The 16,315-nt window shown below is 43.6% G+C and overlaps 1 protein-coding gene across 4 annotated transcripts in view; it reads left to right on the forward strand.

The window, feature by feature from the left end:
- Nucleotides 1-16,315, forward strand: part of PLPP4 (phospholipid phosphatase 4) — a 136,052-nt gene that overhangs the window by 58,869 nt on the left and 60,868 nt on the right. For 2 of the 4 annotated variants that reach the window (XM_007964268.3, XM_038009616.2), the window contains exons 3-5: nt 1,181-1,271; nt 6,102-6,165; nt 8,266-8,390. The exons of the other annotated variants lie outside the window; for them this stretch is intronic. In XM_007964268.3, coding sequence (XP_007962459.2) covers nt 1,181-1,271; nt 6,102-6,165; nt 8,266-8,390 — 280 coding nt within the window. The remainder of the gene's footprint in view (nt 1-1,180; nt 1,272-6,101; nt 6,166-8,265; nt 8,391-16,315) is intronic. 4 annotated transcript variants of the gene reach the window in all.

The following is a 16,315-nucleotide window of genomic DNA, read 5'->3' on the forward strand; positions in this document are numbered from 1 at the left end:
TTGCTTGAACCCGGGAGGTGGAGGTTGCAGTGAGCAGAGATCATACCACTGCACTCCAGCCTGGTGACAGAGTGAGACTCCATCTCAAAAAATAAAAAATAAATTTAAAAAAGAAGAGCATCTTCCAGCCATGCCTTAGTCCCATCAGGAAGCACCTCTCCAAAAAGTGACGGCTTGCTAGAGTGGAGAGGGAGATTTCCAGAATTATGAACACTATTGGTCAACAGTTACATCCCAGCCCTCCCACGACTGACTGGTAGGCCAATTCTGGATTTGTAAGATGTTCAGTCTCTTCTGATGTTGTTATCCTGAGATATTATAGTCATAAGGAAGTAACATAAATACCTTTTATATGGTCGGTGGAATGTTGAAAAACAATTTACTAATTATAGAAAGCTGGAATAAAGACTCAATATGGGAAGGGAAACATTGTCCCCAAATCCTGGCCTCGCCTCTCTCCAGTTGTGTGTTCCCAGGCACATCACCTGGTCCTCAAGCCTGGAGGAGGCAGTCACAGAGCTATCATAAGGATGTAAGAGTCTCCTGGACTTGATGGTAACTACCATGGTTTCCACTTCACAGTAGGTTTTGTAATGAGTGTTGGTTGCATCTGAATCCCACCAGTTTAACTCATTAAGTCTGAGTTGAGCATCTATGTGGAGGAAAGGGGATAGAGGAAGGGAAGAGGAGAGTCTTTATGCAAACAGACTAAACTCTGCTTTGCAGAAGAGATAAATATTCAACAAAAGAACACCAAAAAGGAATGAATTGATTGACTCTAAGTGAGTCCCAAATGCACTCATGTTTCCAGAGAGATGGGAGTGGGAGGCCAAGGGTTCTTCACCCTTCCACAGAGGAGAGCATGAGGGGAATTACTGGCAAACATGATTCATTGTAATTATAGACTGTTTTTTTTTCCATTTAAAAAGTCACTGCTTTAAACATGGCTCTCAGCAATTACAAATCAATTATAACCTACAATCAGATCTTCCATTTTTAAAGTCTGTGTGGTTTTTAAGCACAGACATACATCATCCTTTTTTTTTTTGTTTGAGGTCAGGAGTTCAGTAAGATTATTCAACCAGGGAGTCTAAATGAAGCTAACGGGAACTAATTATCAATCAGCCCTTCTGATAGCAAACTGATGTCCTCATAAGGGATTGTTTGTTATTTCTTCCAGGCAATTTCTTTCCTCACACCCCTGGCTGTTATTTGTGTGGTGAAAATTATCCGGCGAACAGACAAGACTGAAATTAAGGAAGCCTTCTTAGGTAGAGTATTCACAGTTCCTGCTTTAGGGAATGGGGCTGGCCTTAATTAGATGATCGCATTTAAGAAATCTCAGTTGCATCCAGCTGATTTTTTCTTTTGGTCAAATTAAGCTGGGGAGGAACAACATAAAATAAAGATAAACTGTAAGCCCAAATAAGAGCCAGTGTGCAGTCCTAAATGGAGGATGGTCAGAGGCCGCCCGCTGTCGCTGTCCGTTGTGCTGAATGCTCATAACACCCCCTACACACCAGAGAGCTGTGCTGCTCAAGTGCACACTCTGGGCAGCTCTTGGCAGTAGGCAAAGTAAATCTAAAACTTTGTTACCTCCGACTGTCCAGTCTCACATTTTTGGCTAATAGACCCACATTATGGGCAATTCAGAAATCAACAACAGACTCCTCGACCAAACACTGTTGGCTAGAGGCAATCATGGGCAAGTGCGGGTGTAAAATAAAATAGATATTACAAACAAACTCTATAACTCATCTTAAGTTTGAAGACATTTTGGTAGTTAAATGTTCACTATTATGTGAAGAGTGTTATGATCTTTGTCATTGATTATAACATCATTGTTATAAATTCTTCCCAAGCTAAGCCATGTCTGCAGGGGACAAGAGTTTGACATTTCAGGATTAAATGTGTTTTTCTGGTCTTCATGTTAATCACATCCTGAGTAAATGACAGCACCAAGAGATAGCCAAAACTACTTGGCTTGTTTAGCAAACAAAATAAACTAACCTGTAGCCAAGTTTTCAGCTTTTTGACCATGAGAAAAACCAAATCAGGTTGATTTTTTCTTTTTTTGACAGTCACCTAAAAGTTACCCAAATCCTCAGCCTAAATTTTGTTTTTGGTGTGTTATATGGACTTACCATTCAATGGCACAGTAAGTCTGGAAAATGAGAGCCTTCACTTAAGGGTGTGTTTGTTAATTATTGGGCTTTGAGGAAATGAAAATGTAGCAAAACATAGTCCTCCCTTTTTCATGGTAAGGGAGTGAGTGTGAGAGCTGCATCTGGGGAGTGTGGGACAACAAGCAGCTCCTGCCCTAACGTAGCACAGAGAATGCTTCCTATATAACTGGGCTTCTGTTAGACCCTATCTAGATGAAAGGAACAGAATCCCTCTCAAATTAGCTCAAATAAATTAGGGGTTTAATTACAGGGCTCTGATACATCCAAGAAAAAGGGGGAAAAGTTCAGAGGCACCTCACAGGGACTGGAATGGGGAACTGGGCCGTCAGGAGGGGGAGACCTCCCTCTTGGCTCATGACCACTGCAGTATGCCTTCCCTCTTCTCCTGACACTCCCAGCCTGATTCCTCTGCCTCAATTTTGTTTCTGCTGCCCCATGTCTCTGGTGTATGTGAGGCTTGGGCTTGCAGTGGTGGTGGCTTCTGCCCCCAATCTGTCTGCCTGTTCAACTTCAATGCCCACCCACCAAGTTTCACTGTGTTTGTTGGTCCAGACTTCGTAGACAGAGTCTCTGTACTTCCTAGACAGAGTCAGCTCATTTATCCAGCATGGCCACAAAAGCCGTGAGTCCCTGGTCAACCTGTTGATGCCCTCCCTCTGGTCAGGTGTGTACCACAGGCTGCCCTTGTATGACTTGGCCTTTTGGTCACAGGTTTCAGTCTCCTCAGCTGAGGTGGGAAAAGGTCACATTCTCCAAGGACACAGGTAGGTGTCCCTTCACACATGGCTTGAGTGGCCAGGCAGTGTTTGGATGGATGTCACCATAGTCTCCAAAAAGTACTGTTGGGAGCGCTCTCAGTTCACTTGGAAATCCCTTTAGTTCATGCTTTATTCTAGTGGCTCCCTTGGCATGGAGTCTCAAGATAAGTGACTGTGGGTAAGAACTGTCTTTCGTGGTTGTGGTTCTCACTGATGGCCAGCTTTTAGAGTGGGGCTGCTGTCACAGCAGTGAGTAGCTCACAGTTGCCTTCTCCAGACTTTTCATTCTGAGCGAAATCTCCCTTGGGTTGACATTTCAAAACTGAACATCATACTCTGTCTGCTATATGTTAACAGGAGAAGGTGGAATTATTGGATGTTCTGTTTGCCTAAATAAATGACAGCCTGCCCTATAAAAATGATGAACAGCCTCCCATTGTGTGTAGAGATTTTTTTTTTTTAATTGCTACTTTTAGGAAGCCTTGGAAGTAGGGGGTGGAGGTGGGTGATCTTTAAAAGCCAAGGACAGAAAAGTGGGTATAGATTTTCCAGTGTTGTCTGGAATTCAGGACTCTTATCAACCAGGAGGTTTAGTTCTCAGTGCTCTTCTTTACTCAGATGTCTTCAGCAGACTTTAACCCAGGCTTCCAAACCTGGATCCCAAGTGCTGCCCTCATCTCCAGGTAAACAGTGGCCATGTTTGTGCATCTGGCATTGGTTGAGAGGAGTGAGGTTTGCCCCATGCAGCTCTGGGCTTTTAGGAATTCAGGCTGCAAAACAGTCAGGTCTGTATACTCTAGGAACCCTGTTATAAAAGCACAATAGTACTGATTTCCTACAGCAATGAAAGGAACAACAAAAGCCCTCTAATCCCCTGGAATGCTTATAACCAGTAGTGTCCTAAGTACAGGCTGCTTACAAGCCAACTCACGGGACACGTTGCTTTGAAATTTTTTATCAGACACAGTATGGTTTGTCTTTTTGACTCTTCTCTCAAACCCACAGTGCTGTGGGATGCTGTAAAAACAGAACAGCCTTTATGAACCAGACCCACTGGGTTATTGTTAATGAACAAGCATTCCTGATGGGGGCCATTTATTTTTCTTTTTGTCCAGCCTTTCATGGGTCTGATCCCAGCACAGCTTTCTCTCTGGTATCAGTGAGGGGCTCCTGCATTGATCCCCAGAGGGTTGTGCTATTCCGATAAAAATATTAAACAGTTTAGGTTCCTGCTATAATGCTGAAATAACTGTGTTAAATATCATCACCAGCTTCCTACCTTTCTGTTTCCTTCAGGTGTTTGGATCAGACAGGAAAGTTGCCAATTGTTGGTGGTTATAACACATCCATACATTTTCCAGCTTAGCTACTTCAGACTTTTTAAAGAACGGCTCTGTGCTGTGATAAGCCCACCAGGCTCAGAGGCTGGGGAAGTGATCCATGTGGCTGTGTATGAAGTTCACCAAGGTCTACGTGGGGTGATAGGGAATTGGCCAGGGTTGCTTGTTCCCAGAGAGGCCATGCTAGGACCAGGATGAGAATGAGTCCAGCCCCACTGGGAAAACACAGCAGTGAGCCTGGCAGGCCAGCCCTAACAGAGAAAAGACCACAGTAATTTCCCGGCAATCTCACAACCTGTTAATTATCAGGGTTTGTGGAGAGAATATGGCAAAGATATTCTAGGGAATTTTTTCTCCCCTCTTGGAGAGAGGCCTCTCCACAGTGCTCTGAGCTTGCCAGAGAGAAGGGGAGCTGGCATTTGAGGAAGGAAGGGTCTATGTGTTCAGAATGCAGTCAGTGGATCTTTCCAAGTTCCCTCATATTCAGTTCCAATTTCTGCACGCCCATTTCATGCTCCGTGTTTTAATGGCAGTGCTGTGCTGCTGATTCACGCTCTGCCCTCCAAGACTGTGGCCTGTCCCTCCTTTCTGCCACACTCGGATATGGCCAGTTGCCCCCATCTCACACGTAGGTGATTTGTTTCCCTTTGACAAAGATGTTCATTTGAATGTGTCCCTCCCATTCTCTCTGCTTCAGATGACTTACTAAAAACAGGTGGGTTGTGTTCCCATCTCTGTGGCTCGTGCTCTTAGTGGTATTGGCCATTCCACAATACTTTCTGCTCATAGAACAACATATTTGTCTCTCTCGATGGGCCGTGAATTGCCCTAGGCAGCTCCTTCCCGAAAATGCCCCCATTCACTGCTAAATTCTTATATAAATCTCAGCTAGTATTGAACAGTTAATATTTGCCAAAGGGAAATGGTAGCTCACATGCTTTATTATTCAACAAAGCAGTGGAATAGGGCATCAATAGGTTTTTATTGCTTCTGTGAGGCATTTGACCTTCTATCACATTGATGGTGATGACTCTGCCTTTTATGCACTCTCAGTAAACCACAGGAGAGAGGTGCAAGATCTTTGCAGTGAAAGCTCTGTGACTCATGTTACCTGCGGCCTTCGGGACAATCTGTGCTGCGTCTGGCAAAGTCTTCCCAAACCGTTTGGAGAAAGTCCCTGTGCTCTGTATGGTCAAATAATGTATCCCAGAAGTTCTTGCTGTTTTAGATGGCAAAAAGCACCGCCTGGGCAGACCTTCTCCAAAGCCAGTGAGGCTTTTGGACTCTGCACCTTCGCAGAAACAGTGATTTGTTTGATAACAAATGGACAGCTGTCGGCTGGTGATGGGTCAATAATGAGATAATTGCCGAGTGGGAACGTCCTTTTCTGCAGTAGGATTCCAGCAGCTGCTCTGATTAGAATTATGTCTGAGAAGGTTGCCAGGAGGAAATAAAAAAAGTTATGTTTCTTGCTACCAGTAAAAGAAATTCTACATGCTGTGGTATTAAATCTGTTCATATCAGGCCAGAAAATGATGGATGAGCTCCTCTGTGATTGTGAAAATTTCAGTCAAGGCAGAGAGATAAATTTCATGACACAGGGGCCTAGAATTTTATGAGTCACTCTCCAAAGTCCTGGCGTAATTATATTTTGCTCTAGCAACCCAAACGTATCTCTGTTTTCAAAGTATTCATGCCTATTTCTATGGTCATTAAATAGTATTATAATGTAACAGTGATGATGATGATAATGATGATGATGATTTTGATTTGAGAGCCAGCTTGCTATTTTTCTGTTTGTTGGTTTTGTTTTGTAGCGGTGTCCTTGGCTCTTGCTTTGAATGGAGTCTGCACAAACACTATTAAATTAATAGTGGGAAGGTAAGTTCCAAGAAGAATGAAATGGTGACTTAGACTATGAAGGTCATCTGTATAGGAAGCTGGGCCAGCAGACACTGGATGGGACAGATTTGAGCTCATCTAGCTCTCCCTTAAACCGTCCTTCTGAGCTTTCCATCCTTTGCACAGATCTTTCCTTTGAATTACAAACTCACTATTTTAGAATGCTAAAATAGCCAGGAGATCACTGGCAAGGAAATGCCCACTGACCATACTTTCTTGGGGGACAAAGCTCACTGCTGGTGTTTCCAGTTCCTTCCACTGCCAGCCCAAGGCCTCCCCTGACACCCTCTCACTTGTCAGTTTTGGTCTCTAATAAATAAGTAGGATTTCTTACCTATCATTCTCTTCAGGATGAGACATATGGATTGGCATCTGAGCCTGGGCTTATGGCACATTTCTCTTACTGCCCCTGAGAAATGATTTCTGTTTTCCATTTATCTTTCCTTCTCTTCTGACTGCTCTGGTGAAGAGCTGGTCTCTGCAGACATGAGCAGTCAAAACATCTGAATACAAGACCTAACTAACTCTAGCTGGCTGTTGGCCTGGGACACACTAGATCCCCTCTCAGAACATTAGTATTTATTTTATCTACTGGATGCAGACCAGGGACTGAGGGGGCAGGAAATAGATAAAAATCAGGCAGTACATGGCCTGTTGCTGCTGTATTCCCTTAACTTTGTGTGCTTAGAGCTACCACAGTGCCCTAACCAGTGCTCACTCTCAGGCTTCGGCCCTCTGAGGTTCTGGTGCATTAGGTGGACATCCGTACTTGGAGAAACGCTGGCTGAGTACTGGAGAGACAGAACCCCAGCTGTTCTGGTAGACTGCTTAGGCCCTACCTGAGTTGCAGAACTGAAGGACCAGTGATCAGGACTGTGACTTGGAGTGCTCAGAAAGCAGGCGCTGTGTTTCTAACATTAGCTATGCTTCACCCATGGTAGGTGCTCAGCGAATATTAGTTGAGTATGAATGTGAGGTGATAGGCGATCACCTACCTGTGTAAGGACCCTCATTTGAGTGAGGCAGTAAAGCATGCGGTGAAGTATGTTGGCACAAAGATCCAGGCACTGGTGTTCAGAGCTCGTCTTTGCCATTTACTGGATGTGTGTGACCTTGAGCAATAAAGAGCCTTCATTTTTGCACCTGTGAAATACAGACAGCCCCAGGCTCTGCCTCAGGGTTCTCCTAAGGATTATATGGCACAGTGGGTGTGTGGACCTTAGCACTGCGTCTGAAGCCCAGTAAGCACTCAGGACTTCCTTCAGCTGTGATTGCTGCAGGAGGCTCAACTTCAGGCCCAGGGCCACCCCTGTGTAGAGGTCTCTTTCCCATGTCCTGGACCAGAGAGGCCAATCTGGGGCACTGTGTCTTCTGCATCATGGAGCTGAATATTTAAGATCTCTCAGTAAGGCCAGGTGAGGCCTGCCATTTCAGGAAGGGCAAGTGGCCACCCAAATTCGGGATATATGGACATGAGGCGCCCGGAGTCTTGGATCCCAAAGGCAGCTTCTGAAATAGATCAAACAGTAGAGCAGTAGATAAATAGGATTACTTATTTATCATTCTCTTCTGGATGAGACCTATGGATTGGCATTTGAGCAATCCATGCCAATATCCAACAATAGAGCGGTAGATCAAGACAGGAAGTAACTTTTAGTCTACGGGTGGCATGAAGCCTTCCTTTTCACACCTGTCAAACAAGGAGCTTGGGCCAGAGGACACTGCTTAGGTGCCTCCTGTAAGTCATGTCACTTTATCTTCAGGACCTCAGCTTTGGGTCAGTATTGATTTCCCCCTTCTACAGACATGGAAACTGAAACTGGGGGAGACCAAGTGACCTTCCCAAGGTCATAAAGCGAGTAAGTGGTACGTGGGAGCGCCAACTCAGATTTTTCTGACACCAAAGCCTGAGCTTTTCCTCAAATGGCTGTGTCTAGAGTATTCTGTGGGGAGCTCCAGTGTTGACGGCCAAGGGGGCTGAGGAAGGAGCTAGGGGCAGTGGGGATTTGGGGGGGTCAGCTTGGGGTCATTTGTGATGGCAACATTTTATATTGAAAATGTCCATGGTGTCTTTTGTAGACCTCGCCCCGATTTCTTTTACCGCTGCTTTCCAGATGGAGTGATGAACTCGGAAATGCACTGCACAGGTGACCCTGATCTGGTGTCCGAGGGCCGCAAAAGCTTCCCCAGCATCCATTCCTCCTGTAAGTTCATGGCTGGGATGCTCTTAATGCCCCCAGTCATGTTTCCTGCTCTCTGTCTTTGGGAATTTAGGTGCAGAGCAAAGCACTGGTATGTGAATGTCAAGTGCAGTTCATTTTTCTTCACTGTACGGTGTTTGGCTTAGAAACAAGATTATTCAACAGGAAGTAATAAGCCTGGGATGAGGCTCTGGAGCTTATAAAACATTGTATGTGTTGCTTTCATGAGCTTGGCAGAGCGTAACATGTGATGCTTTACCCCTGCACAGTACGATTCAGGACAAGGGAATTCTCCATGCTCCCTGGGACCCTCCATTTTTTAGGTCATTGTTCTCTCTAGTTTATTTCTTCAATTGAGGTGTTGCGCATGTGTGTACACAAATATATAGCACATATGTATACATATGCATATGTATGTACATGCATATACAGATACATCTCCCCATACCTCCAGTTTATAGTCTGACTATAGATGTGTGAATGCCTTAAAACAAAGACTTAATACTGTGAATCAGAAGCAGTGCAATGTAGCTGAAAAGGACACAGGTCTTTGAAGGCTAACAAACCCTGGCTCTGCCAGGTATTAGCTGGGGAACTTCACCTCCCTGTGCCTCAGTTCGTGCTGTAACATGGGAATAAGAATGACTCCTTTATGGGTTGGAATGAGGATTAAATAAGTGGTGATGATCCCTCCCATTTCTGGAGCAGCAGCTCTGCCAAAATGGTAACATAAATTATCTTATTTAATCCATGCAGTATATGTAAAGCACTTAGTATTGTGACTTCCAATAAACAGTAGTTATCTACATGATTATTGATTATCAGAGCTGAAGTTTCCTGAGCGTTCTGGCTCACGTCATCATCCATCCGTCAGTTCATATGGCATGACTCAGGTGCCAGGCACTGTGCCAGGCATGGGGGATGCAAGGATAAATAAGATGCAGCTCGTGTCCTGGGGAGTGCCCAGGTAGTGAGAGATGGTGTATTTTAGTTGATGATTCCTGGGTAATGGTCACAAATGACCATCTTGAATATGACAGGCTCTTCTCATGATGCCAAGTCCTTAATTCTCCTACAAGTCTGATTATTATTTACCTTTAGCAAGCCTGCTATTTTAGCCTCTTTTTTTCCCTAAATACCTGAGACACATCCTACTAATGGCTGAATCAAGAAATAACTGAACGCTGTTTCCTGGAGAGTGGCTGTTGGACATGTTGCTCAAAGCCATTGAAAACTAGGGCCTGTCAACCACACATTAGCTGGGGGCAGATACTCTAAATGAATCACTGTCAACTTGCACAACAACCTACCAGGTGGGGGATTGTCTCAGTTTCACACACAAGGGCACCAAGCAGGCTTGGTAACTTGTCTAAGGACACCAGCTCTGACAGGAATATCTGTAGGTACCAGCTGGAGGAATTCCTGCTGTCTTGGGACTTTCAATGATCAAATACAACAAAGCATTTACAGTCCATGTTTATTTAAGTAAATAACTAATTTTCTTCTCTAGTTTGTTGGAAACTGTGGTGAGTTGAGTAGTTGCCTCCAAAAAGATACGTTTAAGTCCCAGCCCCTGGAACATGTGAGTGTGACCTGATTTGAAAAAAGGGTCTTGTTTGATAATACTACGACCCTGTGGACTGGAAATTTGCTAAGAGAGTAGATTTCAGGTGCTGTCATCACAAAAAAATAAACCATGTGATGAGATGGATATGGTAACTTGTTTGACTGTCATAATCCTTTTGCTATGTATATTTTTATTTGAAAGAATGAACACTCATTTACATGCCAAAAAAGAAAAAGGAAAAGGAAAAGGATCTTGGCACATGCAATTAAGTTCAGATCTCGAGATGAGATCATTCTGGATTTAGGGTGAACCCTAAGCCCAGTGGTAGGTGTTCTTATAAAAGAAAGGCTCAGCCAGGTGCAGTGGCTCATGCCTGTAATCCCAGCACTTTGGGAAGCCAAGGCGGGTGGATCACGAGGTCAGGAAATCAAGACCATCCTGGCCAACATGGTGAAACCCATCTCTACTAAAAACACACACACACAAATTAGCTGGGCTTGGTGCGCATGCCTGTAATCCCAGCTACTCAGGAGGCTGAGGCAGGAGAACAGCTTGAACCAGTGGGTCAGAGGTTGACCCAAGATCATGCCACTGCACTCCAGCCTGGCAACAGAGTGAGACTCCGTCTCAAAAAAAAAAAAAAAAAAAAAAAAAAAAAAAAGGCTCAGGGTTCTTGCAGGCTCCAGCCATTCCTGTGACTTAAGGCAGAACACCCATTTGGAGTTGCTTCCTGCCTCAATATGTTTTTTTTTCTCTATGAAGTCCCATTTTAAGTGATCACCTGTTTTGGAGGACTTGTAGTTACCAGCTGGAGGAATTCCTGCTGTATTGAGTTACTGCCTCCTTGTTTCCAGGGAGTCCCATGCTGGCATTGTTTAGAGGTACCTGGAATAATATTCACCTGGGATCAGCTCCCATCTGCTCTCCATCTGTCTCCTGGTGGGGTCACTGAAGTTCTCTTAGCTTTTTTCTTCCTTTGTTCTCTTCTCCTTTCCTTCTCTTCCTTCTTTCATTCCTCCCTTCTCCCTCCTGTCACTTTCTGTCCTCCCAAAGACTTGGTGCTGAATCTTAAGGGGCTTCAGAAAGTAAAAGCACCCAAGAAGTGAAACTCTAAGAAAAACCTTAATATTGGCTTTTAGAATGGTTGATGGGGGACTGTAGCACAATTTACTGTCTACTGTTGCATTTGAACTTGGGAACGAAATAGCTGTCATGTGAATCTCTCAAGCTGTCAGGCTACTGGACCTCGGAGATTAGAAGCTGGGCCCCACAAAAATGTTGATTTTAGATGCACATCCTCCCTTCCAACCACCAGGAAGCATTTTCTGACATGGCTGGCTTTCGGCTGCCTTGACAAATGCATGGCTGACATCTGATTGGTGCTAGACCAGCTTTTTGGCAGAGGCAATTAGATCCTTTGCTTATGATGCTACTTAAAATGTTACGCAGTTTTACTCCTTGGCAGACACGGAATTCTACCCAGCCTCTAGGCTTTGATGGTGGTACTTTCATTTATTTTCTCATTTTTTTTTAAATGACAGGTTAGTGATTGGCTTGGAGGGAGTGCCATATCCACTTAAAAAAACCACCAGTGCTGTTTTCTGGATTTCTTAGTAGCTAATAAGAAGCCTAGTAGTTGATGTGACTGCATCTCAGAGGGGGTGACCTAAGTGGACTCCCATTTTGATACAAACACTCTTTTTTTCCTTAAGAAATCAGTCTCGTAGGCTGGACTTGAGTGGCTGGGCAGGGGAGTTCTGGACTGAGGGATCGCCTAAGACTAATTCTCCATGCTAGGTAGACGTGGGTTTTGCTTCTGCTGTGTTTGCAGATAATTGGCGGCTGGAATGGAGTCCGTGTCCTCATATCGTCCTTAGAACAGTTGGTTTTCTTTGAACTTAAGAACAAACATTGATTTCTTTTGGAAACAAAGGATCTTGTTCTTAATCTACCATAAGCAGCCAAACAACGCTTGTCTGAAGGGCTTATGTGTCAAACTCTCAGCAAACAGCAGTTCCCCATGGCAGCCTTCTTATGGGGCTTGCTCTGTAAGGCAGCCTAAACCACCCTTGATTGGAAAAGCAGAGACCACAATTTCAAAGAGCAAGTGATTTTCATCCAATCTAAAGAAGCTTAGGCTTTAAAGTGGAGAAAGGCAGTGTACCTTCCCATAGTTCTTAAAGCAGGGATATTCTGAAAAGAGAATTTGTCTCTCAGAGCATAATCTCGATTTTTGATTGAGTATTGATTCGACTTCCAGAGAGAGGATAGATTTAAGAGAGAAAAATAGAAAAACCAAATTATTAATGCTGCGTCGAGGTATTAAGAAACTTCTTTCCTGTGAAGATGGTGGGAATAAATAAAGCATTACTCTCATCCAGGTGTCAGCGAATGACAGCATGCGGACCAAGTCCAGTGGCTGCTGGCTTTCATAGGTAGAGTTTTACGGGAACACAGAGATGCCTGTTCATTTCCATGTTGTCTATGGCCTCTTTCACTTTACAGTGGCCATGCTGAGGAGTCTCAGAAGAGAAACATGGCCCACAAAACTGAAAATATATATTATCTGGCCCTTTACAGAGAAAATTTACTAACCTTGCAGTCGCCCCTGCTCCAAACAGATAGTATTAAAAAGCTTTACTAAAGCAAGACCAGTGCACTCAAATTGTGCACGTTTCCATTTTAAACATTTTAAACTCTATTACAGTATAAAAAGGGGCAGTTATTGCTTGTGGAATACATTTTTTAAACGACAGAGAAAGTCTAAAATGTATTCCTGGCTGATGAAGATTCAACAGGTGCTTCTTGAGTTCTTTCCGTTAGGTGTGTACCAGGCTGAGCCCTTGGGGAGAGTACAAGAGTGATCAGACATGGCACATGTTTTTCTCCAGGATGAAGTCAAACATTAAGTTGTTGAACACCACACTCTGGGATTGGGGAGCTGAGAATTCCAATCAGGGGACACGGAAAGCCTCCAGAGAGGAAAAGCCCTTTATCTTATAGTTTCCCATAAATGAGTACGTACAAGTTACATGTTTTGAGATGTTTAGTTATGAAATGTCTTAATTCTATTCTTTAGCTGCCTGTAGAATTCTAGGAGGAAAATCATTTCCATGCTGGATTCCAGTTCACATTGTGCTTGAGAAGTCTGACTGCGTTCCTTGCCTTTGCTTTGTTTTTCTTTCTCTGGACACTTGGACGGTTCTTTCTCTGTGTCTCACCATCTAAAGTCCACAATGATGTACCTTACCGGGATTTGTTTTTTGTATTTATCGTTCTGCTCACTCTGTAGGTCTTTTGAATCTGGAACTGCCTGTACCTCACCTTTGTATTCTCTGTTTCTTCTCCCTGGAATTGTATTAGGCAGATGTTGAGTCTCTTGGACTGATCTTTTTATTCTCTCTTCTTTCCTACTGTCTCTTTGTCTTTTTTATTCATCCGTCAGGGAGACTTTACAATTTTCATCTACTAAAGCTTCTACAGAATTTTTATTATGATTTTTATATTTTTAATTTCCAAGAGCTCTTTCTTGAACTCTGATGAGAAAAATCATTAACATCCTGTTTTTGTCTTTTCATGGATACGTCATCTCTTACCCTGCTTTGTTTGCAGGTTTCACCTGTGCCCTGCCTTCCCTTTATTTGTGTGTTTTTGTATCTAGCTTTCCTTAAATATCTGGTACCTTTGCTGTATGTTGTTATTTAAGGTTGAATCATAAAGCTAATTGGGCAAGGGCTTGTTAACTGGGCTTCGCTGAGGGTGAGTGGAGTGAGCTGGGTTTTCATTGGTTGACCTCTAATGTTAGCATCTGGCCTTTACTTTGAGGCTGTTTGATTCCCTAGAGGAGGCTCTTCGTACTCCTGCCTGTTGTATGTGAACCTGGCATTCTGGAGGCTGTGCAGAAGGGTGTCGGCACTCACAGGTCAGTTCTTAGTCTTTCACATCATCTCCCTATTTTCCATCTGTTTGTTCAACCATGCCCTCTACTCATCTGTGTTTCCAAAACCAGAGCCTCAGATAGTTAAAACGTCTGTCTTCCTCAAGAGTTGGAAAGGGGATGGTTTCCTGGCTTTGAAGGAGGTGTGGAAACCTGGAGCGTTTAACTTCTCTTTATCGGCACTTTCTATCTATTTGCCTGTTTCTAGCCCCATAGTTCACCCCCTGCCTTCTGCAGTATCTGGTGCCTCTAGTTTCAAAGGCACCAGGGCCTTTGCAGGGCCCTGCCTGGTGAATGGGCTGCCTCTTATCAGCACCACCCTCTGCGGGTGTGTAGATTGATCTGCCTTCAGCTCTGCAAGTCAGTATCTACTTTGCCACCTGCTTCCCATCTTCATAGAGTGGTGTAGTGTTCAGGTGCTCCTAGATGGAATGTGTGTTCCTGTTTGTATTAGTGAGGGCTCTCTGGAGAAACAGAACTGGTAGGATGTCTGTCTATCTGTCTACCTATCTGTAATACCCATCAATCAATCATCAGTCATCTATCTATCTTAGCAATCTATCAATCGATTGATTTATTTTAGGGAATTGGTTCATGAAATTGTGGTGGCTGGCAAGTCTGAAATCTGTAAGGCAGGGTGGCAGGCTGGAAATTCAGGTAAGAATTGATGTTACATTGTTGACCCCCCAAATATGCAGACCAGCAGGCTGGAACTCAGGTAGGATTTCTACACTGCAGTCTTGAGGTAGAATTCCTTCTTATCTGGGAAACCTCAATCTTTACTCTTAAGGCCTTCAACTGATTGGATGAGGCCCCTCACATTATAAAGGGTAATAAATCATACCCTCCATAATTGCTTACTTAAAGTCAGTTGGCTGCAAACATTCCTCACTGCTAAAAATACCTTCACAGCAACATCTAGGCTGGTGTTTGTTTGACTAAACAACTGGCCACCATAGTCTAGCCAAGTTGACACGTGAGGTTACCCATCACACTGCTCTTCCTTTCTTCCCCTATCATTTTAAAGTCACAAATACCATCATGATGCTCTAATGCATTCATTGTAGAGGAATCATTTTTAAGAGAGTTCTTGCTTTGCCTCAGTGTTATTACTGTTGATAGCAGAGTCCTTAAGGGTGGAGCATACAGACTATATGGTCTTTTACCGGCTGCGTGTCTGGGAGTTTGCTTTTGCTGAAAGAGTCTAAGTAGGTTTTAACTATGAATTGAGAAATTATCACATGATAGCATCTATGCCAGGTTTAATGCCATCGGGCGTGAATATTCAATATTATAAACCAGCTGTTTCTTAGAGTGGTTAGGCAGGCCTTTGCGTGAAGAAAGAGGAAACAGAGTAGGGGAAATTGCAAGGTTTGTTTGTTTTGCATCATTCGATGGGATGAAATTGCTGTCAAGGGGTTTTGCTGGTAGATGGGAAATTTGAAAAATACCACTCTCTTTTCTTTTAAGAATTGTATAAAATGGCACTGCTTAGGTCGTTTGTTCCAACAGGACACATTGGTGGCCATGTGTCCGAGGTCACCTCAACTTGTGTGGTTTCTCTTATAACTTAAAAATGAAAGTTCTGGGTTCACTAATATGTCAAGGGATATCAGCGAACTTGGCAAGATCTCCTCATGGTTTTCTCCCTGAATTTTTATAACCCTACATCTCAAGCTTTCAAGACAATTGCAGAGGTTCTGGGAAGCAACCACAGTTGTTTTTGCCAAATAAAGGAAGATTCCTCCTAGATCCTGGGAGGCTTGCTTTGGGCATGTCAAACCCCTGGAGGGAATGGTTGTTTAAAACCGAATCAGACAGACCTCTTTGGAGGGCAGTGTTTCTCAACTTGGTTTTTTTGTTTTGTTTTGTTTTGTTTTGTTTATCACTCCCTCCTCCCCATGGAGCCTTTTTAGATTTTTTTAAAATAATTCCCACCATAAAATGTTAATGCCACAGATATATATCTGTTTTATGTCTTAAAAATACAAGCTTTTAGGTTCACAGTCATGTTAAGGGACATCAGCGTACTAGGCAAGAGCCCCTCATTTTTAAAAATTTCCTAATGGTTTTTTTCCCTAAATAATTGTAATATCTAAGATTTTAAGATCTCCCCAGGAACCAATTTTCATCTCCTCAGGGGACATACGAGAACGCATGATCTAGGGCAGTGGTTCTCCACCGGGCAGTTTTGCATCCCCAGGGGACATTTAGCAACATCTGGAGACATTTTTGATTGTTGCAAGTGTGCACGTGTGTGTGTGTGCATGCATGTGTAACGGGGGGTGCTATTGGCATCTTGAGCACAGAGGTCAAGGATGCTGCTGAATACCCTGTGGGGCACAGGACAGACCCTGTGGCAAAGAATTATCTGGCCTCAAATGTGAATAATGTCCAGGCTGAGGAAGCCTGTTCTAGGGTAAT

This window comes from Chlorocebus sabaeus, chromosome 9 (genome assembly GCF_047675955.1).
Source record: "Chlorocebus sabaeus isolate Y175 chromosome 9, mChlSab1.0.hap1, whole genome shotgun sequence".
NCBI lineage: Eukaryota > Metazoa > Chordata > Mammalia > Primates > Cercopithecidae > Chlorocebus > Chlorocebus sabaeus.